The 27,728-nt window shown below is 41.1% G+C and overlaps 1 protein-coding gene and 1 long non-coding RNA gene across 6 annotated transcripts in view; both read left to right on the top strand.

Annotated features, from left to right (window-relative positions):
- LOC143670019 (uncharacterized) overlaps positions 1-10,985 on the top strand; it is a 54,125-nt gene extending 43,140 nt beyond the window's left edge. For 2 of the 4 annotated variants that reach the window (XM_077144702.1, XM_077144701.1), the window contains 5 exons: positions 4,061-4,145; positions 5,764-5,890; positions 6,689-6,784; positions 7,298-7,377; positions 7,815-10,985. In XM_077144702.1, coding sequence (XP_077000817.1) covers positions 4,134-4,145; positions 5,764-5,890; positions 6,689-6,784; positions 7,298-7,377; positions 7,815-8,636 — 1,137 coding nt within the window. In that variant the 5' untranslated portion in view covers positions 4,061-4,133 and the 3' untranslated portion in view covers positions 8,637-10,985. Of the gene's footprint in view, positions 1-4,060; positions 4,146-5,763; positions 5,891-6,666; positions 6,785-7,297; positions 7,378-7,814 lie in introns of those variants that run through there. The other 2 variants (XM_077144703.1, XM_077144704.1) reach the window with 2 other exon arrangements.
- A 7,119-nt stretch (positions 10,986-18,104) lies between these two features.
- Positions 18,105-27,728, top strand: part of LOC143669778 (uncharacterized) — a 57,622-nt gene continuing 47,998 nt past the window's right edge. For both annotated transcript variants that reach the window (XR_013169054.1, XR_013169053.1), the window contains exon 1: positions 18,105-18,491. This is a non-coding gene — a long non-coding RNA (uncharacterized LOC143669778). The remainder of the gene's footprint in view (positions 18,492-27,728) is intronic.

Genomic DNA, 27,728 nt, shown 5'->3' with positions numbered 1-27,728 from the left:
TTAAAGGACATGGCTTTTCTGGGGTCCACCACAGATTCAAACCAGCACACCATCCTATTTTATTTTATTTAGTAGAGTTATACATACATCTTTGATTAGTTGTTCCAAAGTCTGTGTCTCCTGTGGTGTTTTAAGTTGATCATTAAGTGGGACTATATCTGTTTGCATCTTTTTTTGTTTATTTGTTTGCATCTTGATATGCTTAGTGATCTATTGTCTTCAGGACATGTAAATATCTTGATTTGTTTAATTTGCAAGCTGATATCTTCCAGTAGTCTAAAGCTTTGGATTTGCTAGATGGATGTGGAGCAGGATGCAGGTGCAGGGCAGGGCACAACAGTACAGTGATGCTCTGCCATACAGATATAGGCACTGGTGCCTTTGAGCATGTGGTGCATGTTGTGGGGTTGTAGATGTGTGGTGCTGGAGCCTTGGGTGCAGCTCAGGCAGACCTTGGAGTGCAGGAGCAGGGTGCAGCATTCGGGACATAGATACAGTCCGCTTCTAGTCCTGGTCTCCCCATCTGTGCACTCCCGAGGTTTCCGGGCTTCTGTTTGGAAAGGGGTATGTTAGCCTGTTTGTGCCATCTAGACAGTGTCCAGTTCTCTGTATCTCAATTCTTCAGTTTTCATAAAGACCCTCCTGGGTCACTTACACCCTGGAATCACTGTTTCAGTCATCTTTCCATCCCTGCTCTAGCTGTTTCTTGGAGCAGAAGTGAATATAACCTGTCCTGTTCCACCATCTTCCCAGAACCTCTGTTCTGCCATCTTCCTGGAACCCTGAGTCCAGCCCTTTTACAGCATTTTGTGCTGTCTAACTCAAAAGGCTTTAGGGTTTTTTTTTCACCTGTCAGCCCAATCTCCTCTCTACTAGGACAAAAATTCCTAGTACCTTTAATGCTTATTCCAGTGTTCTTTTTGTGCTGGGAGCCTATTTTCAGTAGCCTGAATTAATCCACAAGTGGCACTTGGTTCAGCTAAACCCTTGCTGCTAGTTAAGTCTATTTACTTTATCCTCTGGGAACCAGCTTGCTGCCTTCATGGGGGAGGGGCACCAGCCTCCATGGCTTGGGGGATGACAGTTCCATATGGGGCCTCAGTTTGTCTAGCTTGTGCAGGCTGGTATACAGTGGGATGTCATGTCCTATGTAAGGATGTGTGCAATGAGTTCACTTACAGAGTTGGGCGTAGCGTGGATGAGGCCACATCTGAACAACAAAAGAGGTCCTCCAGAAGTATATCTTAGGCATACCTGTATAAACTTTACACGAGTTTGAGGCTTTAATTTCAATTTAGCTTGTAAATCCAGTCAAGGTGAACAGGTTCTGTCTGATGGAATGAAACCCTGATTAGGTTAAGTATCTGTGCAACTAGGGTTTGGTATTTGTTAGATGATCAATCATTAGACCTGTCAAATATTTATTCCTATACAGTGGGCATACAAAGATTGAATTTTACCATAGATGGAGATGCTGAATAGGTCAGAACTTTGGGAGGAGCACTATTGTATTATTCTGTGGAATTTGCCTAAAAAGTTGAATTGACCTCAGTGTCCCCTCTTAATTTTGTATTCTGGGAAGTTTTCTAAACAGATGTGAACTCTCATTGCCCATTTCTGTTTATAAATATTGTCAGTTTCTGTATATTGTTCTTTCAGAGTAGTTGCTTAAAATGTTAAAATTTTATTGGTATTTGATTATTTTTACTTCCCCAGTTACTTCAACTCTAGAAATGGGTAGAAAGAGAAGATAGCTTTGAGTCGTGTGATATTCTAACATTGCTTGAGGAGTACCAAGCAGAACATAAGATGTAGGAGTGACTAGAATAGCTTTAATAAGCACAGGGAACTGAGATATCAGCAAATTCTAGGAAAAATTGATACTAAAAACAGGTCATGGACCAATAGTTCTTTGGTTCCAAGTTATAAACTCAGATCTAGAGACCAGATTTGTTTATGGGGAGTTCATTGGAGATCATAGCATGATTTATTTTAGAGATGTCTTTAGTGATATTGGTTAGTCATCATTTGAGGTAGTGTGAGGAACAGGTAAAATTGGTCATACAGTTTGACTCTGAAAGGGGGAACATGATAAGAGAGGAAATTGCTACAGGGGCATTTTGCTTCAAAAAAGAAGAGTAAATGATTTTAAATGATGACGGGATTGCTTGTGATAAGCGGAGAGGTTGCTGGTAAAGATTTCAATTTTAATCACTAATATAGTTTCTGAAGAAACAGGAAAGATAGGAATCTAATCAGGGGTAACTCACCCCTTCATTGAGAGAGAGGAAGAATAATTAATGGATATGAATGCAAGGATAATTATAGAGATTTTATCCTAAACTGAGTTGATTTGTCAGATTATGTTATTCTTCTGAATACTATGATTTTAATCCTATCTGATGAAAGAAATGTGAAATGTGAGATTATGTGAGATTCAAAGCCATGGGACTTGAAGTGATTATACTCTGTAGAAGAGTGATTCAATTATCACAATGTGTCTGAAAGTATTAGGAGTCAGGACTGCATTTTGACCTAAAGTATAACTTAGTAATGTACTTTGTCAGATGCAGTAATAGGCAAGACAGAGGTAATTAGAGTCATCTTCAAGTGGACAGATCTGGTAAATACTCAGATGTTTATTGACTGATGAGTTAAATACTCAAAGGGACCTCAGAAATATTGTTCTTTTATCATCAGTTTTAGTATGAGGATGAAACTTTTTAAAAATATATAATTCTCAATGAAAGTGAGGGGTAAGGGGTATGGTATGCATAATCTTTTTTTTCTGTTATTGTTTTTTTCTTTTTCTGTTGTCTTTTTATTTCTTTTTCTAAATTGATGCGAATGTTCTAAGAAATGATGAATATGCAACTATGTGATGATATTAAGAATTCTGATTATATATGTAGAGTGGAATGATATGTTAATGTTTTTGTTTGTTAATTTTTTTAATTAATAAAAAAATAAAATAATTTATGTATATATAAAATTCTCCAAGTGTATTTAATGCAACCATTTTTTTCCCTGGACTTCCGGTACAAATGAATGAGTTAGTCCTATCTTTGTTTATGACACATCATTATTTGTCCATGAAATGCATATAGTGCATATAGTTCTTAATGATGTTTTAGAGGATTTACATTATGCACATCAGTTCACATATATAAATAATGAAATATGGGATTTCATAGCTGATGATTAATGTATGAAAAAGATTTCAACCACCCCTGTAGAAAGATATCATAGTGGCCAAATAGATTTTCTCTGAAATCTCTTCATGTTTTCTGAGCCTTCTGATGCTATGAGGATTATGGCGCATGACCATGGCATTAATGACCCATGTACTTCTGGTATTTTCTGGTGCAGGGGCTTTTCATGGTTAGGTTTGCATGATAGGTGTCATTGGTCCTCCAAAGTGATGCAGACCTTGAATAGATCTACTCCATAATTAAATGAAGTTTTTGGGTGATATCCAAATTCATTGGGGTGAGATCTAGAACTTAGTGCCAAGAATGTTACATTGTTATATATCACATGTGAAAGAACCAAGATGATTTCAGTCAAGTGTGCCCAGAAGGGCTGATACAGGTTAGAGTAAAAGAGGTAGTGACAGTTCAAAGGACAAGAATAGATATTAGAAAACCAATGCTAGTGCATCAACCAAGTATAATTATATCAGAATAATTCCAGATTGCATTCTCTGATGGTGGAGACCTAATTCCAGATGAGACATGGCTGAGGAATTCCTGTGTTTTGGAATCAGGAAGGAAATTAAAAGTCTCTGAATGCCATGGAATATTAATACATAGAATTCAGTGATTTTCCTATCCTTATCTGTAAAATGAAGGTATTCATATCATTGTTTGCTGGAGAAACCAGGAACTCCTACATATTGACCCAGGGAGAGGAGAAACCATATTCTATTTCTCTTGGACTGTACTTCATGTTCCTGCTGATTGGACTGGGTTTACTCCCAGATGAAGGGCTGGGATTCATGATAGGTGAATCTGAATTGTGGTCAAGATTTGAGTTTGAAGGCTTCTGTCTTTTTTCTCAGCTTTACTCACCTACTGTTGGTCTGGTTTTGAGTGAAAATCCAAAGGAAAACCTCTTCAGCTGAGCTATTGACAATGCCAACACAGGTAAGTGGGGAATTCTTCAACTGAAGTTATACCACTGTTGCCAGCAGATGGGGAGGTTTCTCTCGTCATAAATCTGCGTTCACTCATGAGCTGTTCAAGGATCTGAGCTTCAGTTTAGTTTGTCCTGACAATAGAATGCTTATGGTAAAATTTGGGGCACATCACTAAGTAATCTCCTTCCCAACATTACAGTAGTTTGTTCCAACCTCCATTAAGGATGTATATTCTCTTAAAAGATGGAAGTTTTTTTTTTCTAACCCATGGCCTCATTGGAGAAATAATGCACTCATGGGATCCTGTCAGTCGCTGAAGTTTGCTTAGGCGTGTGGTGAATCTAGGTGATAGAGATGAGTAAGAGCAGTAGTTAGCAGTCAGACAGAAGGCTGATGTTTCAGCAGGTGCATTCTATCAGCCCAGCTTTACACATGCTAGAGTATGAGACTGTGTTGTTGACTACAGTATGAGAGAAGGTTAGGATGGAATCATTCATTTATTTTTCCCAATTTTAACTTTCTTAAATTATTGATAAAATATATTTGCACATTTTAAAATATTAAAAATAAAAATTTCCTTAGGAATATTGTCCCCAGTTTCCCAATTTCAATTTTTGTAAATCACCTTTATTCAAATTTTATAAATGGAGTCAATATATAAAAAGTATTGTTTCCTTATGTAGAGTAAAATTTATTGTCCTATGAGAAATTTTCAAGGTTTGAAGAGACCAGAAGCAGTGAAGGGCTTTTTTAAGTTTTGAACAGACAGATGAGATGAAGACTTAAGAGGGACAATGAAAACTGGTGTTGTAGGCTCTAGAAAATGTTGAGAATGGGAAGACTTCTACCACAGTAATGGTCAGACCAGGGCCATCTTTCAGTACAATTGTCTCAGAGGTCCTTGACTTGTGATCCTTTACCAACTATACTTAACATTATCTTGAGCAACTGAGTTATACAAAATTCACTGAGTTAGCATTTAATGATCTGGAATTCTGTGTGAAACCTATTCAGTTCTGCAGAATTCTAAATACTGCTTCAAATTCCCCTGCCAAAATTTATAAATAATAGACCAGTGAATTGAATTTAGAGAGAAAGCACTTTACACATTAGTGCATTAGATCTGTTCAAATGTATAACATGGTGGTAAACAGTTTTATAAATGAGAGGGAAGTGTGGTCATCTTATACAGGAATAATCCAATCCTAGTCATTTATTAAAAATATATCATTGATATTTCTTGTCTTATGATGAGTCAATAGATTTACCTGAGATTGGTGGAAGAGATCATTTTAGTTGGGCATGCTGTAGAACAAATATTGTAATCAGCATCAGAAAGTCATAATTACAAGTCTTTTTGGAAATTTTTCAGGTGTATATCACACCGCCGGTCATTTGCTATTCCTTTACAATGAGGTTGTGTATATTCAGAATGTCTGTCGGTCTGTGAATGTATCTGAAAGGCAGATGGCAGTTGATTATTGAGATTGATCTTACTGGAACTCCAAACACATTTTCAGTTTTATATACAGTCTCTGCTTCCTCAGTGCAGTCATTTTAAGCATCACACTCAGGACTTTGTCAAGAATGGCCTTGTGTGAACCCAAATTTCTGTGATATGTTAGGAGTTGATGACCTTCAAAGATGTTGCTGTGGACTTCTCCCAGGAAGAGTGGGCATTGCTAAACACATCCCAGAGAAAGCTGTTCAGAGAAGTGATGCAGGAGAATATCAGTCATCTGGTTTCAGTGGGTGAGTCTCCAGAAATTCATCTATCCATAATATGTATCTATCAATCACCTATCTAATCTACTTCATATCTATCATATCTATCATATGCCATTTATTTCAAGACCTAGGTCAGCCTCTCTTATTATCTTTTATATTAATCTTTTTATATTCCTTATATTTTAAATGTTATATTGTTAGTAAATTTAAATTATTTTATAGCACATTCAGCCACCTAAATGAAATATATTTTCTAACTTTTAACTTATATCTAGTTCACCCCCATAGAATTTAAGATTCTTGACCACAACTTAATGTCTTTGAATCTTAATCTCCAATATTCACAACGATCCTGGGAAGTCAGTGAATAATCTTTTAATGAATAAATAGTGGACTATAAATTTTGAAATAATTATTCTGCTCTAAGGGCTATGCTGAAGCTTCAGAACACATTAGGAAAAACACTGCATATATTATGCCCCACATAGAATTTAGATTGTTTTGGTGCAATTTATGATTTTTGGATCATTTTAAAAAATAATAATCAGCAATTGTGGCAACATAGAATTTCCCTCTTTTAAGAATATGGAGAATTCTGCATCTTTCTGAACTTATGCATGGGCCATAACAACCACAGGTCCCCAGTATAATGAGAAGAAGATCAACAGTTACCCTTTGTTGGTGAGATATTGTTAGTGTTCCATATTCAAAGTACTTTTATCTTGTTGAACTTCAGTGCTTACCTTGGTAGCCTGCCATGGGCTTGATAATATATTATTAATACTTAACTGAAATTCCAGGTATCTTTTTTCCTATAAACAGGATGTCAAGTCTGCAAATCAGTTGTGTTTTCCCAGTTGCAACAGGAAGACACAGTCTGGAGAGAAGGAATGGAATTTCTCCAAAACCAGAGTCCAAGTGAGTTCTAGGAACCTGTACATTAGTAGTAGAGGGGCCTTATAAATAAGTGAATAAGTTCTTGGAAGTATCAACTTTGGGTTTCCTGAAGTGCATTATGATTTCTGTAATGTAGGTAAGGATATTGGGGAAATTTTCTTCATATGTGGTCATTATTGTCTAAACTTATCAAGCTCTATTCAAGTGTCTTTGATTTTGGGAAAGGGATATTCATTACTGTTGGAATTGAATTCTCATGTAATAAATCTTATCTTTGTCTAACTCTTGGAAGATTTTCCTTCTTTTTCCTCCCTGACATCCCAACTCTTTATTTTTGTCATATTTTCAGTCCTGAAAATCTCTGATTTTTAATGTCCTTTAATGCCTTCTGCCTAGAATATTCCTTAGTATGATTACCTCTCAGCCAAGTGTCAAAGTTTAAAATATTCTAGTATATTTTTGACTTTCCAATATTTTTATTACCATGATGCTACTCTTAACAATTTATTAAATTTTTTCCTCACATTATTATAGGCAGGAACTTTCCCTATGAAAAGCAAGAAATATTAATGCAATTTACCTACAGGAATGGAAATTCTGACATCACATCATGGGTAAGATTCACTGGTGTGAACCCTAGTTTTCCAAACACCTGGGAATTGAGTAAATGAGAAATTCAGTACAATCACCTAGTTGTAATTAACGTTGAAATTAAAGGCTAATCCATGAAAAATCTGTGACAGTTCGAATTTAGGTAAAAATTAAACTAAACAGAATTCTGAGTTACTATAAAGATGATTTCATAAATGAGATTCACATACACAAATTTTGAAACATCCTAAAGTTTGAAGTTGATCAGATCACTCTGTAATTGGGATGGTATATTAAAGAAAATGCTTATCCATGAAAGTGACTAATGTGTATATGGAACTAAATTGGGAAAGATTTTATTTGGAGACTTTAAAGGATTTCTTGAGAATTTAAATGAGGAAATGAAGAAATGTATGTAAATGTTCAAATGCTTGACAATTTCTCATCTAATTCCCCACAGCAGATATCTCACACTCAAAAGAATTCCTTTAAATGTATTTATTTTCAAGAAGATTCCACTCTCAGATCCACAGTGACTCCAGATGGATTAATTCCCATGAGAGAAAATCCATATTTAAGCAAACCACTTGGAGAAGTCCTCAGTGACCAGTCATCTTTTAATGAACATAAGCAGATTCACATGAGAAGTAAATCAAATGAATGCCTACAAAGTACTAAAGCCTTCATTGAAAGCTCTGGCTACAGACAGTACAGTGGAACTCAAAGTAGAGATAAACTATGTGAATGCCTTCTATGTGGGAAAGCATTCATTAGATTTATTGACCTTAGACAACATTGGAGAATTCACACTGGAGAGAAACCCTATAAATGTAATCTATGTGGGAATGCCTTCAGCCAATCTTCTCACCTTCACAAACATAAGAGAATTCATACTGGAGAGAAACCCTATGTATGCCATACATGTGGAAAAGCCTTCAATCAATCTAATGATCTTCAAAAACATAAGAGAACTCACACTGGAGAGAAACCCTATGTATGCCATACATGTGGGAAAGCCTTCAGTCAGTCTTCTAATCTTCGACAACATGAGAGAACACACACTGGAGTGAAACCCCATGTGTGCCATACATGTGGAAAGGCCTTCATTCATTGTCATGTCCTCAGACAACATGAGAGAACCCACACTGGAGAGAAACCCTATGAATGTCCTCAATGTGGGAAAGCCTTCAGCCAATATTCTCATTTTAAACGACATGAGAGAATTCACACTGGAGAGAAACCTGATGAATGCCATACATATGGGCAAGACTTCATTGATTGATATACCTTCAGATGACATGAAAGAATACAGACTAGAGGAAAACTCCATGAATGTCATCTATGTAAGAAAGCTCTCAATCATAGTTCTGCCCTTAGGCAACATGAGATAATGCCCAGTGGACAGAAACCATAACCTTAGACAACATGAAATTATTCAAGCTTGAGAGGAAGCTTATGAATGTCATCAATGTGGGGAAGCCTTCCAATATTATATAATATTCTAACTATAGTTGGAATGAGAGAACTCACACTACATACTTAGAATTAAAGAAGTTTAAGCCATAGTTTTAACCTCAAAACACACTGGAGAACACACATACTGAAGAAAAACTGTCTGAAATTAACATGGTATTGGCTTTAGTCATCAGTACCGTTGTTGGTAAAATAAGGAAACTTATATGGGAGAACATCCATATGAATATCATTAACAAACTGCTTAGTAGTTGGCCTGATGATATACCATATGAGAGAACTCAGAATATAAATCTAATAGAAATGGAAAATCCTAATCTATGTCTCTGAAAGTTAACAAGATAAATTACATGTGAGGAATTCTATGCTCTTAATAGTAGAGCACCTTAATATGTAATTTATGCTTTAAATAAAATGAGTGAACTCCATTGGAATGAATCACTAGGTAAGTAATTAGGTGTGCTGTCACTCAAACACAAGCTTTGGTGTGCTAAAAATATTTAGTTTATGGATAACCGTGATAATAGGAAATTAGGTGGAAAAGTCACCAAAACATTAAATTAAAGGAGAAAGTCTTTATTGGCAGAATGAACCCCTTTGGGGGAGATCCAGAAATTTCATTATGGAGAATGTATTCAATGTAAAATCTTGAGAAATCATTTATTCAATAATTGGGGAGGTTGTAGGCTTATGCTATTGTGTCTCAATGTTGGAATAGTGTTTGAGGGATATGGCAAATTGGATATTTGGTGACTGAGTTATAGAGATAAGTGGTCAAAACTCTATAGGTTTGGGGATAGGACAATGTGAAGTCTGTGATTTGGGAGTTTCTAGAGTAAATATGCTTTCTGGTTGTCTAATGTAACAATGCTGGGCATTTTGGGGGGTTAGTGAGTAAATATCTGAAGAGTAGGAGCAGATATTTTTACTTTGTTTCTGATCTTAAAGGGAAGAGTACTTTATTTAAATAATGACATGTTTATCAGGGTGAAAGGGTCCTGCACACAGTAGTTCATTGAGTCAAGCAGAGGTTCAGAGAGTTCCCATTTCCCATCACTAGTGGCCCATTAGGGAGTATCAGTGTAAACCCGCTGGAATAATTATCTTAATAATCAAAAAGCTAATAGATTCCAAAAGCCCAGAGGCAATGTCATTATGATAGTCCAAATGTGGGAATCCTGTCTTTGAGATTAACTTTGTAAGAATTATTGTCCAGAGCATGCATATATGAAGATTCTCCAGCTATATTCCTAATTTTAAGACTGGTGAATGCTTTCCAACTGAAATTGGGGACACTAGAAGTATTTGTGTTCTCAGCACTACAGCTTATATTTTATGAAATGTTGAAGAACTGATTGATTTCCCCATAAAAAAAAGCCAAGAAGTGGTTGTCTTTTCATAACTTTCATTACATACAGACATGAGAAGACTTGTGTATATCTAAGAATGGAAAGAAAAAGCAGAAAACTTGAGAACAGAAGGAAACTGAAGTTGACATGTTAGGTATATAGAGACTATTATGTTTTTAAAAGAAAATTGGAGTCTGTTATTTTAGAATGTCACAGGATCTGAAGTAAAATTCAGTTTCTACATGTTCCAGTTTGAAAGGATTAAGTGCCGTAGAAAAGGCATGTTTTAATCTTGATCCTTCTTTGAAGGCACCCATTTCTTTTAATCCCTTTTCTCTGTATGTTGGAAAATTGATTATATTATCTCCACAGAGGTGTAACACACCCACTTATAGGTTTTAACCTTTGATTAGAGGGAGATGTGACTCTACCCATTCCAGGTGGGTCTTGATTAGTTTACTGGGATCTTTAAATGAGGAAGCATTTTGGAGAATGCTTCAGAGCCACGAGAATTACAAGAGCTGAGTGAGTGGACACAGCCAGAGACCTTTGGAGATGAAAAAGGAAAACACCCCTGAGGGAACTTCATGAAACAAGAAGCCTGTAGAGAAAGTCAGCTGTTATCACGTTTGCCATGTGCCTTTCCATTTGAGAGGGAAACCCTGAACTTCATTGGCCTCTTTTGAGTGACAGTAACCTCTTGGTGGTGCCTTAACTGGGACATCTTTATAGATTTGCTTTAATGGGGACATTCTCATTGCCTTAGAACTGTAAACTTGCAACTTAATAAATTCCTCCTTTTAAAAGCCTTTCTGTTTCTGGTATATCACATTCCAGCAGCTCGCCAACCAGACGACTACATAACAAATTTCTTCAGAGAAGTAGCCCATTTTAGTGATCCTGTAATTTCATGGTATCAAAATTTGCATGTTAAGTGTTGGATCCACACTGAAGTGGGAGCAGTCATGGGAAAGTCAGCTACCAGGGACCATCCTCAGCCTCTCTCCCACGAGGACCTCAAGCCTCATTGGGTGTGAAAAGCAGTTTTGAGTATCCCTTATTGGCTTTGTTATTCCAAAGTCATCTTATTGTAATAGGATCCATACCATATACATAAACATGTACAACATAACACTGCCTTTCCACACCACCCATTGTTTCCAAAGATCTCTTCATTACACTTAAGGGATATGTGGTTGACTCTCCAATCATACAGCCCAAAAACCTGGCCAAACTTAATTCTTTTGTGATGGCTTCCCTCATGAGGCAAAAAAACAAGTACACAAGGGTACTTAGATCTAAGTGTCCGTGGATTAGCACCATTAACAGTTTAGCCCACTGGGCACTTTTTCCAGTCCTTGAAGGTATATATCATCTGCCTGATGTAAGAGAACCAGTGACTACTTCCCAGTGAACACCAGATGGCTTCATTTAGGCTTACCCATCAATAAATCAGCACAGAGCATCTGGTGGCACATCAATAAATTGGGGGTCCTCTGCATTCATTTGTTAAGAGGGAAGGCTTTCTGGTATTGCAACACACTCATATTTGATGGGCATATTTCTCAACCCCTCATGTAAGCATTACTTTCTGGGGACCTGGGTAAGCACAGTCCTGGATTTGCCACTTCCATTTTTTAAAAAAATATTCTTGTTTTAAACAACAAACAAAGAAATGTTCTTGACATATAACATTCTTGGCATAGTTGTGAATGATGGCTCACAATATCATCACGTAGTTGTGTATTCATTACCATGATCATTTTTTTTAGATTTGCATCTCTTCAGCAAAAGAAATAGAAAAAACTCATACATGCCATACCCCTTACCCGTCCCTCTCATTGACCACTAGTATTTCAATCTACTCTATTTTAACCTTTGTTACCCCTATTACTTGTTTGTTTATTATCCATATTTTTTACTCATCTGTCCAAACTATAGATAAAAGGAGCATCAGACACAAGGTTTTCACAATTGTGCAGTCACATTGCAAAAGCTATATCATTATGCAGTCATCTTCAAGAAACACGGCTACTGGAACACAGCTCAACATTATCAGGTATTTCCCTCTTGCCACTGTAATAAAGCATAAACTAAAAGGGATAACTGTATAATGTGTAAGAATAACCTCCAGGATAGCCTCTCGACTCTGTTTGAACTCTCCTCAACCAAAAGCAGGAAGAGAGAAATGACACAAAGTAAAGAGAATTTAAACTTTGTCTCATTTCTGTCTTCCTCCTTTTGGTTGAGAAGGCATTTATCAATGCCTTGATGCCAAATCCCAGCTCATCCTAGGATTTCTTCCCATGTTACCAGGGAGTTTTACACCCCTGGGAGTCATGTCCCATACAGAGGAGGGAAGGCAGTGAGTTTACTTGCCGTGTTGGCTGAGAGGGCACATCTGGGCAACAAAAGAGGTTTTCTGGGGTGACTCTTAAGCCTAATTTTAAGAAAGCTTAGCCTGTCCTTTGCAGGGATAAATTTCATTGGGTCAACCTCCAAGATTGAGGGCTTGGCCTATTGTTTTGGTTATCCCCACTGCTTGCAAAAATAATCAGGAATTCTCCAAATAAGGAAGTTGAATTTTTCCCCCTTTTTCCCATTCCCCCAAGGGGACTTTGCAAATACTTCTTTATTAACTGTTCAAATCACTCTGGGATTTATCGGCATCACACTAACCTGGGCAAAGAAATAAGATCTCATGCCCTATTCAAGGTTCCATGCACTTACGCGGTTCAATTAAACTGTCCATATCAGTTAAATTAGGAAATGGAGTAGTCAAAATATAAATTTTGCAACAAATAAACATTTCTTGCTTTAGTTTCACACAGAAGTTGAAATTTTAAAATAAGAATGACCATCTATTTTCAACACCCTGAAATATTGACATTCCTTTGTTTTCCCTTATGCAAAAACAAAATAATTTGTACATTTAATCACCATCATTGTATGTTCTAGGCATTCCTAAATTATACCATCTCAGTCTTTATCATCTATTCTGGTTTCATATGTGTCCCAGCCCTTCTTGCGCTATCATTCTCACATTCACCTTCATTCAGTGTATTTACATTATTGTGCTTCAATAATGAGCACAATAATGAGCACAATTGTGCTATCAATTTCTGGATTTTTACAATCAGTTCTTTTTGCACAATCTATCCCTTCAGCTCCAATTACACAATTTCTACCCTATTTCTATCTCCTAAAAACCTGCACTCTTAACTGAAATTCTCCAAGTTCACTCATTTTATGTCAGTTCATATCAGTGAGACCATAGAGTATTTGTCCTTTTGTTCCTGGCTAATTTCAACTCAGCAGAACATCCTTAAGGTCCATCCACATTGTTACATGCTTCATGACATTACTCTGTCTTACAGCTGAATACAGCCTTTAAAGAAGACCCTAAACAAAAATGGGTCTTTTATTTAGACCCTAAACAAAACAAAAATACAGCTGAATGGAAAGGGGGTGCTACACCATGCCCTGATGTCATCTTCCCATATAAAAAGCCCTATAAAAGGGGTCAAAAGCCAAGCACCTCATAACCTGAGGTTTTCTGCACCTTGGGCAGATTTTAGGGCAGGTCAGAGTCACAGGCCCCTGGCAGGGTAAGTGTCTCCTCTCAGCAGGATAAGATTGCAGGTCTACAGCCTTCTGGAAATGATGTGCAAGCTGAAGGGAAGGGAGCCCCAGAAACAGCAAACCCATGAAAGTGGCTCTCTGGGAAACAGTGTTCGTATTTGAGAGGCAATTTGGGGCCTCAGAGAAGCAGGAACCAAACACATCAGCCATGGGTTCAGGGGAGATATGTGGGCTGCAGACAGACTGGGAAGTACAGAATCTGATGGGGTGGGATCAAAATCCAAGGAAGACAGAGAATGGGAGGTGAGGATTACCTCAGTGGCTTGGAAGACAACCATGAGAAACCACAATTCAAGCTCTTGTAGGACCTCTACAAAACAGTGCCTGAAGCCCCCACACTTTCTCCAGCCCCTTTCTCTGTGCAGAGATGAAGGGTGGAGCTGGGCACATAACTGAGCTATCCACCAACCTCCCACATATAAGCACCAGGCCTAGTCATCACAGGAGCCTGGACCTGCTGCGGAGAGCATGGTGGGCCCAAAGGCATGGTACCAGGGGAGAGTTTGATTCATGACAAACAGAAAATTCAGTGTCTTCTATGGAAGCTCACTGCAGCTGACCTCACCCTGCCTTCCCAGTTTACAGGTAGTTTCAGGTAGCAGTGTTCTTCCATTGTTTGCATGTCATGCTCTTTCCAGAGTGCTTTTGAAAAGGCCCAGTCTCTTATTTAAATGTACTCACCACTTAGTTTTTAAACTCCTATTGATTCCAGTGATAATGCCATAGAATTGTGCATCACTTTCAATGGTAAAGAGCATGTCATGATTACATAAAATTATTTAATCTTTGCAACATGCCCCTGGTATAGGAGCCAACAGTTACTTCTAGACTAGGAAAAGAAGGTTCAGAAAGATTATTATTTTGTTCTTTGATTTTTACATAATTTCAGAAAGGATTTAAGGTGGATTGTAAAGATCATAAAGTACAAACAGATGTCATAAATAAAAAAGAAAGAGGAAAAGAAAACTAATGGATTTAGTGAAATGCAACCAAGAGCTTGCAGGTTCTTTCATGTGTCAGGATGATTACCAGAATCAACCATTACTCTGAAAACAAGTGAGCATCATGTTTTCATGTGCTCACATGTGGTTATAAGCATTCCTACAAGTGTCCATGAAGCTAGCAAAAACATAAGGGCTCCTTGGGCTGGAGACTGAATCAAACAGATAAAGGATTGGTATCCAGAATATATAAAGGTTTATGGTTCAAGGGGAAGAAAAATAGAAACATGATTGAATGGCATGTCACAAAAGAGGATCCCAAATGGCCAAGAACATATGAAAAGTGCTTAACCATTTATGCAGTTATATAGGGAAAGCAAAAATTTAAATCTTTGGGAACCAAGCCCTGGTCAGTACGGGAGTAACGGTGATGCCCCCGAAGTTGGGGGCATTTGGTATGCTCACCTTGGGAGCAGGAGTTCCAGTCCTGGGAGGGGGATGGTATCAGAGAACTGACTGCCTGGGTGTCAGGTGGGTGATATGCATCACAGCACTGCACATTGGCACCTCAGGCCGGGTCAATGGATATGCCCATTGCAGAGACTAGACAGTAGGCAGGGACAGTGTACAAGGAGCCACTCCACTGCACTGAAGTGAAGGAAGCACAGCTGGGCACTTGCACCTGTTTCTGTTATTTTCTTTTATTCTTATGGTGAAACATATCAAGCACACAGAGGGGGTAAAACCCATAGGTACATTTAAGACAATAACCCATATGCAGGAAATACACTTGTTGATAAGTTTCAGCAGCCCCATCCTGCAAAAGGGGCTGGTGCATGCAGGAGTCCTGGGTTAGGACTGTGTTCTGCCAAGACCCACCTGTGAGAATGTCTTCCCAGGGACCAGCTGCCCCTATCCAGCAAAGGAGGGCAGTTGTCCCCTGCTCCACCCTGATATGGGTGTGGGGTGCACACACCCCCATGTTGGTCCTATGCCATCAGGTGGCCCCACCTGTGCCCCAGACAGAGCCCTGCCTCTGCAGACCTTCCCCCAGCCTCTCACCCTGATGTTTCCTTTCCTCTTCAGGAGGTGATCCACCAGTTCCAGCTGAGGGTTCCACATGGCTGGGACCCTTCAACTCAGAAGCCCTGGAGAGGCCCCTGCTCCCCAGAACATCAAACCCCAACAGCCACAGCCCATTAGCACCTGAGCTCTGGGGAACTGTCCAGGGCCACAAGCCCCAGATCTTGGGGTCAAATGCTGTTGCCAACAAGCCTGAGGAGGAGCCAAGCTTTCAGTTGGGGTGTGACCCCCAGCAGGAACCACTGCCCGAGTCCAAAAAGGCTGAGTCTATGGGTGGGGACTCAGCTGTCAGTGGGGAAACAGCTGCCAGTGGGGACCTGCCATCCAAGCCAGGTGGTCATACAGACCCACATGCTGCCCAGGGTGAGGTCAGGATTTACCTGTTCCCTGCCCTGAGCCTGCACAAGTCTATGGTCATCCCCATGGATGATGAACTGGAGTCTGTGGTCATCCCCAGACTGTGGTCATCCAATGGGTGATGCCACTGGGATTTGAGAAGGGGACCCATCTGTTTTCCACACGCAAGAGCCGTCTCAAGGAGCTCTGAGAGCTCAGTGCCAAGTCCCACCCAAGTCCTGGAGGGCCAGGAGAGGAGACCCCAGCAGGAAGGGACCCTGGACAGGTCTCTTGGCTCCTAAGCCTGTAGTTTAGAAGAGAAAGACCCATAGCTGCCATTTTCATGTCTTGCTAGCTGGGAATATCTTAATAAGCTCTGTGCTGTACTCAGTTTAGTGCCATGTTCCCTTGCCTACCCTACTGTGACCTCCTGCCTTCCACTGCCCACTGCTTTCACCTGCAGACTTGGGGACCCCAACCGCAGCTCCTCCACTGTACAGGCATGGGGCAGGGCCTTGCCTGTGGATGCATCTGGGCTGAAATGAGGCCAAGGGGGTCATGAGCTTGCAGAGCACATTCCTGGTGGGTATGTGCTGGCCTACCACCTGTCTCCTCTCCAGAGGTACCTCCAAGGCTGGGGTGCCTCCTCACTGGAGGTGTCACCTCTTCAGGCCCCCAGGTGCCCTCTTTCCAGGTGCTAGGGCCTCAGAGTGGTTCTGTGGCACCTCTGGGGTGGAGGTCTGCCTGTCTCCATGTCCATGTCTATATGTCTATTCTTGTGTCCACATGCACCAGTTGTCTCTCTGTAAAGAGCCTTAGTGACAGAATTGGCTCACAACTGTGGGACTGTCTTGTCTGAGTCTTGCAGGAAAGGTCTGTGGGCATAAAGCTTAGAGAATCAGAGCTTTTTGGAGCCTTGAGGCAGAATTTCTTTCCCCAGGATGCCTCACTTTGCTCCCCAGGCCTTCACCAGATGGACTGAGGCCACCACATTGTCAAGGGCATACTTAAACTCAGCTGGTTGTCATGGTTAACCATGACAACAAAACACCTCTGAGCACCAGCAAGGCCAGTTTCTGATCAAACAACCGGACACTATGGCCCAGCCCAGTGGATGCATGGAATTCACAATCCCAAGCACCTTCCTCTAACTGGAAATTCTCCAGAGAGGGTCTGTGAAGCACCCTCTCCAGGGGGTCAGTCATTCTGAGGGGGTTCCCACCTCCCTGCCTCTCAGCATCCACGACTCTACCACACTCCACTTCCCACTGCACCTTTCCAGGCTGAATTTGTTCAGACAACCTGCGCTTGTCTCCATCATGGAGGAGGAGCAGCACCTTATGCAAGGATGGTGACCCCTTCACCATTGTGTGTGGCCCAACTCGCTGCCCACCTCTGGACAGATGTGAGCCCACTGCCTTTGTGAAGAGTGTGGAGTGTGTGTGTCCTGAAAATGGACTGGACAGTTTACTTTTTCACTAATAGGATAGATAAGGAGTCCAAATGAGGAAGGTGCCAATTATCCTATTTGCATGGTGAATAATTTCCAGGTCACAGCACAGCTTAGTGCTGAGTAACCTCAAAGAGAAACTGAGTCACGGAGCTGGCTTTGGAGATTCAACACCCCTGCCTGTTCTCTCTACCAAACTTCCCCGCTCTTGCCAAGCTCTCCCGCTGCGCTATGGTCCTTGCACGGGCCTAGATCCTACCCTCCCAAGCTCCTGGAGTCGACGTCGGGCTTGCTCTGTGGCTGTTCGACGGCTCCAAACCTCAGGCAGTGAGACCCAGGCGCGGCCAGGAGTCGTATCGCACCGACCCCAGGTTAGCGGCGCTGAGCCTGAGCACTCTCCTCCCAGCCTCCCGGCCCTGCTCTGTGACTGCACCCAGGGTTGAACCTTGACCCCGGCTCCAGCCTTGCCGCTTCCGGGAGCTCCAGCGCTCTTGGCGGTGCACCTTCACCAGCATCCTGGGTGGTGCCAGCGGGACCCAGGTGCCATCGAGTACTGCCTCTCGCCCCGCTGAAACCGCCGAATTGCGAACCCCTCCTGCCGCGACCCCTCGCAGGCGGGATCGCGGTCCTTCGGCGACCCAGCCTTCTAAGGAAGAGACAGCTGGGCTCACGGTGTTCGCTCCGCTGGCCGCCCCAAAGGCGGGCAGAGGTGGGTCCTGGGGGCGGGGCCACCGCCAATTAGCGTGAGGGCGGGTACGGCCACCTTCCGGGATGGGGCCAGGCGGGAGCGCAGTGTTCGGCACCAGGTCCGCAGGGCGGCCAAGTCGTGGAGACGGCGCTGGTACTGTCGCCTCGTCTAGCAGGTGAGCGGCTCGTGGGTAGTCGCGGCCAGGACGTGCTGTGGGGAGAGGTTTGGGCTCGCCGGCGCGGAGGGCTCGGTGAGGACGCAGGGAGGCAGGGACTCAGGGCCCGCGCCGGCTCACTGCTAACCGCCACGTGCGCCTGCCTCTGGTGTCCTCCTGAGGCCGGCCGCGCACCCCCGCCCATACCCGCACATTCTTGCGTCCCGGGGCCATCAGGCGGCTCTGGGCGCCAGGGCCGAGGTTCCCCGGGGGCGCGTGCTTTCACCACCCAGCGGGTCCGCACAGGGTCGGCTGGGGGCGCCGCGGCCCCGGGCGAGATCAGCCGGCCTTGAGAACCGAGGGCTTTCGGTGACGCAACTGAAGGACGCTCCTATCGGCCCCTTACTCCTGAGGCGGCGGTCCCTGCCCGCGCGCGTCCCTCTCCGAGTACAGCCACAAAAATATGGTTACCCGCGCCAGGGCCCGGGCGGCTGCTCAAGCTGCCTGTGTCCCTGAATTTTCTGGCGACACAGTGGGAAATTAGGGCTTGAGGGGTTGAAACGCAGCCCATTAATACAGCCCGTCTTTAGGGCATCCGTGGCTGCAGAAAGGACCTTTTTGCTTGCAGGGCCGGAGAATGAAAATGACCCCTCTCTGCTGCTGCCCTTTTGGGGTCAATCCTGGGTCAGCCGTGAGGCCACCCCCGTCTGCATTAGGTCCTGTTTTCAGTACAGGTGAGAGTGTGAGACCTGCCCTATGCAATGAAGAAGCTTCTCTGGACAGCTGTTCTGTTGTGTGGTCACATGTTTGCAATCAAGATCTGGAGATTGCCCAGGTTTTGTCACCCTTCTCGGGGGTGGGGGGCAGCGCTCTGTTTTTGACCCAGGGGTTTCTTCTGGGGTTTGAGTTATGTGAACCCTTAAAATGTGAGAAGAAAACGCCTTGGAGCTGTCTTTGTAGAGCCTGCTAGTTTGACAGGCCTTTCCTGTCCTTTTCGGGTTAATTGGACACTCCTTTGGGCAAGAGCTGAGTGGGCTGGGGCTGGGAATGGGGCACTGGGGAGGGGTGGGATGGAAGGTGTCAGGGCCTCCAACAGAACCCGCAGGCCCTGGCCCCTGGGTGGTTACTCACTGCTGTACTGGACCTTGAAGAGTGGGGCATGGGGTGGACAGGGAGACTGGGGGCAGGTGGGAAGGGGGTCGGGGGCCAGTTGAACAGAATTGCCCCCTGCCTTAAACTCCCCTGGTCACTACCTACAACCCCACCCCCATTCCCTCTTCTCATCACCCAGTCTGCAGAAGGCTTTGCAGGGGGCCATGGGGAATCACCTGAAGAGGCCACTTCCATAGGGGCCCAAGACTCCAAGGGACACATAATTAAGTACTAGCTTAAAAAGTCTCCTTTCTGGATTTATAGAATTGTGAGTGATGTAGGCAGGGGAGGAGCTTGCTGTTAGAGGAAATTGCCTCCTACTCTTGGCAGATCCTCCTTAGCCTAAAGGTGCAATGCCTGTTTTAACCATTATAAAGTGTCTTTTTAAAAAATCCTTTTTTTTTGTATATGTTGCATTACATATATACAAAGCAAAGAAATGAAAAAGCAATAGTTTTCAAAGCACTCTTCAACAGGTAGTTACAGGACAGATCCCAGAGTTTGTAGTGGGCTACCATATTATCCTCTCAGATTTTCCCTTCTAGCCGCTTAGGAATCTAGGAGCTAGAAGGCTTAAACATTTTATCATCACAACTGAATTTCTCTCTCTTTTTTTTTTGTGAAAAATAACAAATATACAAAAAAGTATTAAATTTCAAAGTACAGCACCACAATTTGTTGTAGAAAATATTTCAGAGTTTGGCACAGGTTACGGTTCCACAATTTTATGTTTTTATTTCTACTACTCTATGATACTGGAAACTAAAAGAGTTATCAATTTAATGATTCAGCATTTATTCATTTGTTAAATCCTGTCTTCTCTGTATAACTTCACCATCACCTTTGCTCTTTCTGTCCCTCTCTTTAGAGGTGTTGGGCTATGGCCATTCTAACTTCTTCGTGTTGGAATGATCTGTCAATAATATGGGATAGGGAGATGGAGGTATCTGATGTTCTAGAGAGGCTGTGTCTTCAAGGTTTCAGGAGTTATCTGGTCCAGGGACCCATTTGGAGGATGTAGGTTTTGAGATAGTTATTCTGGTGCATGGAACCCTTGTGAAATCTTACATATTGACCTAGGTATTCTTTTGTACATTACAAAGGGTCTTAAACATCCATTGTGGGAAATGTGCAAATCATAGAGTCTCCCTGGGCCTCTAAGTGGTGGGCTGTCCTGTGCCACCCAGTCTCACTGTAAAAATTAAAGGCTTCCTCTGGGAGGAGTCCTAGCTGCCTGGTAGAGGTGCCTATTTATAGCTGCTGATGTTATTGGTGAGACACAGGAGGCCACTTCCAGGGGTTCAGGTTGCTGGCCCTGGAGACAGAAGGTAGGGTGTGCTGTGGGCCATGTAGACCCTGAGGACAAGGAGCCCCCACGGTGGTGCCTGCTGTGTGCAGCTTGAAGCTCCAGGCTGTGCTGTGTCTGGCATGGCTGCTTCCACTGGGGGTGCCTGGCCAGTGCTGGGTCCGTGGGGGCCCCAGGCCCTACAAGTGGTTCCTCCAAGCCCCAGAATCTCTTACTGCCACCCCCCCCAACACCACCCCCCACATAGTTTACTGCAACACCCCTGATTCCCAGCACCCCTGACATCTGCATCCCTGAACCCCCACTTCCCTGACCCCAGCACCTCTGATTCTCAGCACCCTGATCCCAGCACACCTGGCCCTCTACATCCTCAACCCCAGCACTCCTGATTCTCAGCATCCACACACCCCTGAGCTCCCTACATCCCTGAACATAGCACCCCTGATGCCCAGCACACCTGAACCCCAGCATCCCTGACACAAAATATCCCCTACCCTCCATACCCCTGACATCCAACATCCTGACCCCTAGAACCCCTAACCAAGACACATCTGACCCCTGGCATCCTCACCTGCCAGACCCCACATCCCTGCCCAGCAGCACCTGCTCAGAGAGGGACCCTCTTCCCCCAACCCCCATTGTCACTTCTGGGAAGTGGCTCTGATCACTGGCTAGGATCCCAGGGGGAAAGGTGGTCACAGAAGTCCCCCAGAATCACATGTATGTGGCTGTAGCATTCCCCACTGAAAGTGGCAGGTTGTTGCCAGGGAATAAGTCAGGCAGACAGAACAGCAGCTGTCCCCAATCTCATTTCCTGATGCTGAAATGTGGCTGCTTTTGGAGTTCACTTTCCCCTTTAACTGTTGTGAGCAGTTTAAAATTAAATTGAAATTTAATTTTAAATTGAAATTAATGTGTAAATGTCCAAATTAGGCCTTATTTGGGGAAAAGATATAAAATGTCTTACAAAAGAGCATAAGAAAAATGGAACGTCTGACCTCCATACTACAGGTGTCTCCTGTTATCCTCCTCCATTTGCTCTGAAGTCCTGATTTCTCTTCTTGATGGGTGGAAGAGGTGAGCCCACCCTTGGAGGAGCCCATTTACTTGGGCTTGGCTTTGTGTTTATGAGACTTCTAAATGGGAGGATTGGTCCTGACCTTTCTGAAGCCTAAAGTTAAAACCACCTGGACCACTGGTTTGCTTATCCATATTTTCTGACATCTTAGAAAATCCAAGATGGGTCTCCTCCTCCCATTCCTCCTCCTCCCACTCCTCCTCCTGCTCCTGTTCTTCCTCCCCCTCCTCCTCTTTCTCTTCCTCCTACTCTTGCTCTTCCCCGTGGAGAGGCCTCCTATTTGTCCCTAAGGCATCTCTATGCAGCCTTTTACCCATGGGTTCAGGGCCCTCTTATTGGGATGACCCCATTTTCTACTGCTGTATGGGTTATTTTGACCTTCTCTTTGTTCTTCATTAATTGTCTTAAAACAATTTTCTTAATCTTTTTGAAGCACCAACTTTTGATTTTCTTGATTCTCTTTCTTGTAGATTTGTTTTCTAATTTATTGGGCTTTCTTCTCATCATCACTATTTCTTCCTGTTTTCTTTAATCCTAGGTTTTTGTTCCTTTTTATCTTTTAGCTTACTGATTTTATACATAAACATACATACACACTTTTTTTCAATATTTCTTATTTTCATTGTGGAATATTCTGTGATCCCTGCATTTTTTAGGAGTTTGTCTCTTAATTTTCAGTCATGTGTGGATTATCATATTTCTTTTCAGTTTTTATTTCTGATTCAATTTTACTATGTTTGGAGAATACATTCTATATAATTTCAGTTCTTTAAATTTTGCTGATACTTGTTTTAAATCCTAGCATGTGCTGAATTTTTTGTGGGTGCTTGTAAGGAATGTAAATGCTGCAATTGCTGACTACTGTGTCCTGGTTATGCTCCTTAACATTTTCAATTCATGATGTTCAAATCTTCTCTATACCTACTGAATTTTATAGCTTTATTAGAGAAGTTGTGAGTTTACAGAATAATCATGTATAAAATAAAGAATTCCTATAGCCTTCCCCATTACCAACTTGCATTGGTATGGAACATTTGTTACAATTGCTGATACATCTTTATATTTGTGTTATTAATTAAAGTCCTGTTTGTGTAGTGTAGTTCCGTGGATATTTAAAAAAAATTTTACTCTGTTGGCACATATGCAATCTAACATTTCCCCTTTCAATTGTATTCAGCTATATATTTTAGTGTTGGAAATTGCAATCACAATGTTATGCTACTAATCACCACCACCATCACCATAGCATATCCATTGTTCCAAAGTGGGGCCCTGCAAATATTAAGCCTTAATTTCTCACTCCCTATCCCCACCCCATCCCCTGGTAAACCATATTCTAGATTCTGACTCTGAGTTTGTTTACTCTAATTGTTTCATATCAGTGAGTTCACGTAATATTTGTCCTTTTGCATCTGGCTTATTTCACACAACATGATGACTTCAAGGTTCATCAGTGTTGTTACATGTAACAGGACTTAATTGCTTTTTATAGCTGAATAATATTCCATTGATGGGTGTGAAATATTATCTCATTGTGGTTATTTTTAGTCACCATAACTAGTTTTATTACATTGCAATAATTAGGAGCAGTACAGTTCATGACAAAAAAGTTACAAATTTCAGATCATTTCACAGTACATACTGCTATAAACATTTAAAAGTTACTTTTAATTAATAGTGGCCAATTTTGAATTTAATGTTTGATATGACCAACATTTCTAGGTCAGCGTAACCAAATGATGAGAACTGGATCACACCGCATATGTCCCACATGCAAAAAAAGGACAGTGTACAAAATGTGCATGTTTTCATTTGCACTATACAAAATTAGTTAAAACACGTTCCAGATAAACATGATATGTTAAGAAATGGTACTAGTAAGAAATTGGCTCTCAAAGGAACAAAGTAAAAGTATTTTCAATATCAAAACACAAGACAGTTGAATTAGAAACTTTTGGAGAAAATGTGATCCATTTAGTTCTTGGGGGGAGTGAAAGGAACTCACTGAAACTGACATTTAGGTAGATAACATTTTTTTCCCTGAACTCATCTAAGTTGCCTATCAACATCCCAAACAGACACTTAAAACTGTTAAACTAACACACATATCTTAATGAAGTAATGATTATTCTTCAAAAACTGATGTGAACTTAACTTTAGGAAAAAAGAGTTTCATTCAGCAGTTGTAACAAAGTTACCAATGCTGATGAAAACTTAATAATAGGAGGGAGGTAAACAGGACTTCTGTATTTTCTGCATGATTTTTCTGTAAACCTATAATTTCTCTAATTACAAAAATAATTTTCATAATCTGAATTTACAGCTACCACCTAAATGCAATTCAGTTTCTCAATGCAGAATTCATGCTACCCAATATTAACATAGAAGTTAAAAATCTTTAATATATAATTATCAAGGGACTAATTTTTGACAAATGGAATTGACTTCAGATTTTTTTTTTACTTCTTTATTGTATGCTATAACATGCATATAAAGGAAAGAAATAAAAAAGCAATAGCACTCTTGAACAAGTAGTTACAGGACAGATCCCGGAGTTTATCATGGGCTAGCATATGATCCTCTCATATTTTTCCTTCTAGCTGCTCCAGAATGCAGGAGACTAGAGAGTTTAAATATTTTTTATCATCACAATCCACTTTTTTTCCTTCTTTTTTTGTGAAAAATAACATAACTACAAAAAACTATAAATTTCACAGCACAGCACCACAATCAGTTGTAGAACGTATTTCAGAGTTTGACATGGGTTACAATTTCACAGTTTTAGGTTTTTACTTCTAGTTGCCCTAAAATACTGGAGACTAAAAGAGATATCAATTTAATGATTTAGCATTCATATACATTTGTTAAATCCTATCTTCTCTGTATAACTTTACCATCACCTTTGATCTTTCCATCCCTCTCGCTAGGGGTGTTTGGGCTATGGTGATTCTAAATTTTTCATATTGGAAGTATCTGTCAATAATATGGGGTAGGGAGGTTGATCTATCTGATGTTCTGGAGAGACAGGGCTGGGTTCAGGACTTATCTGGACCAAGGACCCATCTGGAGGGTGTAGGCTCCTGAAAAGTTACTCAAGTGCATGGAACCCTTGTGGAATCTTACATATTGCTACATGTTCTTTAGGGTTGGCTGGAATGGTCCTCATTGGGGGTTGGCAGGTTAGAATAGGTGGCAAGGTCTAACTGAAGCTTGTATAAGAGCAACCTCCAGAGTAGCAGCTCAAGTCTATTTGAACTCTCTTTGCCACTGATACTTTATTAATTACACTTCTTTTCTTCCTTTTGGTCAGGATAGAATTGTTGATCCCATAGTGCCAGGTCTAAATTCATCCCTGGAAGTCATCTCCCATGTCATCAGTGAGGCTTTCACCCCTGAATGTCATGTACCATGTAGTGGGGAGGGCGATGATTTCACTTGCTGAGTTGGGCCTAGAGAGAGTGAGGCCACATCTCAGCAACAAAAGAAGTCCTCCAGAAATAACTCTTAGGCATACCTATAGGTAACCTAAGCTTCTTTGCTACCCACATAAGTTCCACTGCCTACATAAGCTTTATGATCAAGGTCTGGCCTATTGATTTGGGTGTTCCTAAAGTTTGAAACAGTATAAGGGGATTCCTTGATGGTAAGATTTAATAGTTCTTATTTTCCTCCCATCCCTCAGGGGACTTTGCAGATACTTTTTGATTATCTAATTACTATACTCTATGATGTATCAGGCATTATAATAATCTATATACAATTAAAAGACCTTTTTCTTATTCTGCATTTTGATTGTTCAAAGGGGCTATGCAGATAGGTTGAATTAGATTATGCAGTACAGAAAATTTAGGTTACAGTCCAAACAAAACTTTCTTCCATTGGTCTCAAAGAGGATGTGTAGTTCTACAATATAGACACTGTCTTCCTTACCCCTATGTTCTGAATTACTTTATCCCCAACCTGTTTGACTTCATTCTTATCACTAAATGTCAGGTTATATATATATATATAAAATCACCTCTCAAAATCCAGAAATAGTACTCACCACTCTGGACTTAATGTATTTGCTCTAAAAGCTTACAATCTAGGCCCCTGTTTTCTTAAATGCATTTTCTAAAGGTGACCATACCATTCTTGTTCTTTTGTTTTGGCTTATTTTGTTTCCCCAAATGTCCCACATGTTCATTCCCATCATTGCATGCCTCACAACTTTGTTCTTTTTTGTAGCAGCATAACTGTCATTCATAAGTATACACCATTGTTCACCAATCTACTTCTGAGTCAGTACATCCATCAGGTATCTGCATTTATCAGGCATCATGTACAGGGCCCAAAGTCCACAGTTCATCACCATTCTCAATTTTAGATGATTTCATTGTTCCCAAGAGAGAGAAAACCAGTAAATACACCCTTACCAAATGGGAGATCTTAACCTCCTATTAACTCTTGTCCCTCCCCCCATTATTTACTTCTGCTGTTTCTGTGGTATGGCTGATAGTTTCCTTTTAAACATAGCTCATAGCATGCATTAGCAGTTTTCTCCCTGTACCCTGAACTTAAACACTCTTTACATAAGAATCCTATCTTTGAAGTAATTCTTGTGAGAACTAGTTCATATTTCTAGTGTTAAACAGTGGGACATGTAGGTCTATAAAATCCTTTTTAATTTTGTTCATTTTCAATATGGTCATATTACTTACAGACCCACTAGAGAACCTTCACTCCTGTGTATTCCCTTATATTGAAGTTCAATCCCATTAGCAAATGGTTCATCCATCTCTAGCTTCTATGTATCTCTAAGTCCCCTATATTCTTTATTATAAGCCTCTGTTTATACATTTATGCTGGTCACAAAAGTGGAATTATACAATATCTATCCTTTTGTGTCTGGCTAATTTCATTCAGCATTATATCCTTAAGGTGCATCCATCTTGTCATGTGCTTCAGGACATCATTTTGTCTTACTGCTGCATAATATTCCCATTGCATTTATACTCCACATTTTGTTGATCCACTCATCTGTTGATGGGCATTTGGTTTGTTGCTATCTTTTGGCAATTGTGAATAATGCTGCTTTGAACTTCAGTGTACAAATGTCTGTTTGTGTTGTTGCTTTCAGCTCTTCTGGGTATATACTAAGTAGTGCTATTGCAGGGTCACAGGGCAACTCAATATTTCATTTCCTAAGGAGCTGCCAGTCTTCTATAGTGGCTGCACCATTATACATTCCCAAAGGCAATGCTAAGTGTCCCAGTTTCTCCACATCCTCTCCAACATTCAGAGTTTCCTGTTTGTTTAATAGCCACCATTCTTAAAGATGTGAGGTGATATCTCATTATAGTCTTGATATGCATTTCCCTTTTAGCCAATGAAAATGAGCATCTCTTAATATGTTTTTGAGACACCTACCTGTATTTACTCTTCAGAAAAATGCCTATTCATATCTTTAGCCCATTTTATAATTGGGTTGTTTGTCCTTTCATTGTTAAGTTGTATGATTTCTTCGTATATACAGGAAATCAAAACTTTGTCCGTAATGTGATTTCTGAAATTTCCTCACATTGAGTTGGCTTCCTCTTCACTTTTGACAAAGTCTTTTGAAGTGCAAAAGCATTTGATTTTGAGGAGTTCCCATTTATCTATTTTTTTCTTTTGTTGCTTGTGCTTTGGTTGTAAAGTTTAGAAATCTACCTTCTAGTACTAGGTCTTGAAGATGTTTCCC

The sequence above is a fragment of the Tamandua tetradactyla genome, chromosome 26, assembly GCF_023851605.1.
Source record: "Tamandua tetradactyla isolate mTamTet1 chromosome 26, mTamTet1.pri, whole genome shotgun sequence".
Classification (NCBI taxonomy): domain Eukaryota; kingdom Metazoa; phylum Chordata; class Mammalia; order Pilosa; family Myrmecophagidae; genus Tamandua; species Tamandua tetradactyla.
The sequence above is the reverse complement of the archived record's forward strand: the minus strand, read 5'-3'. Positions and strand labels throughout refer to the sequence as shown.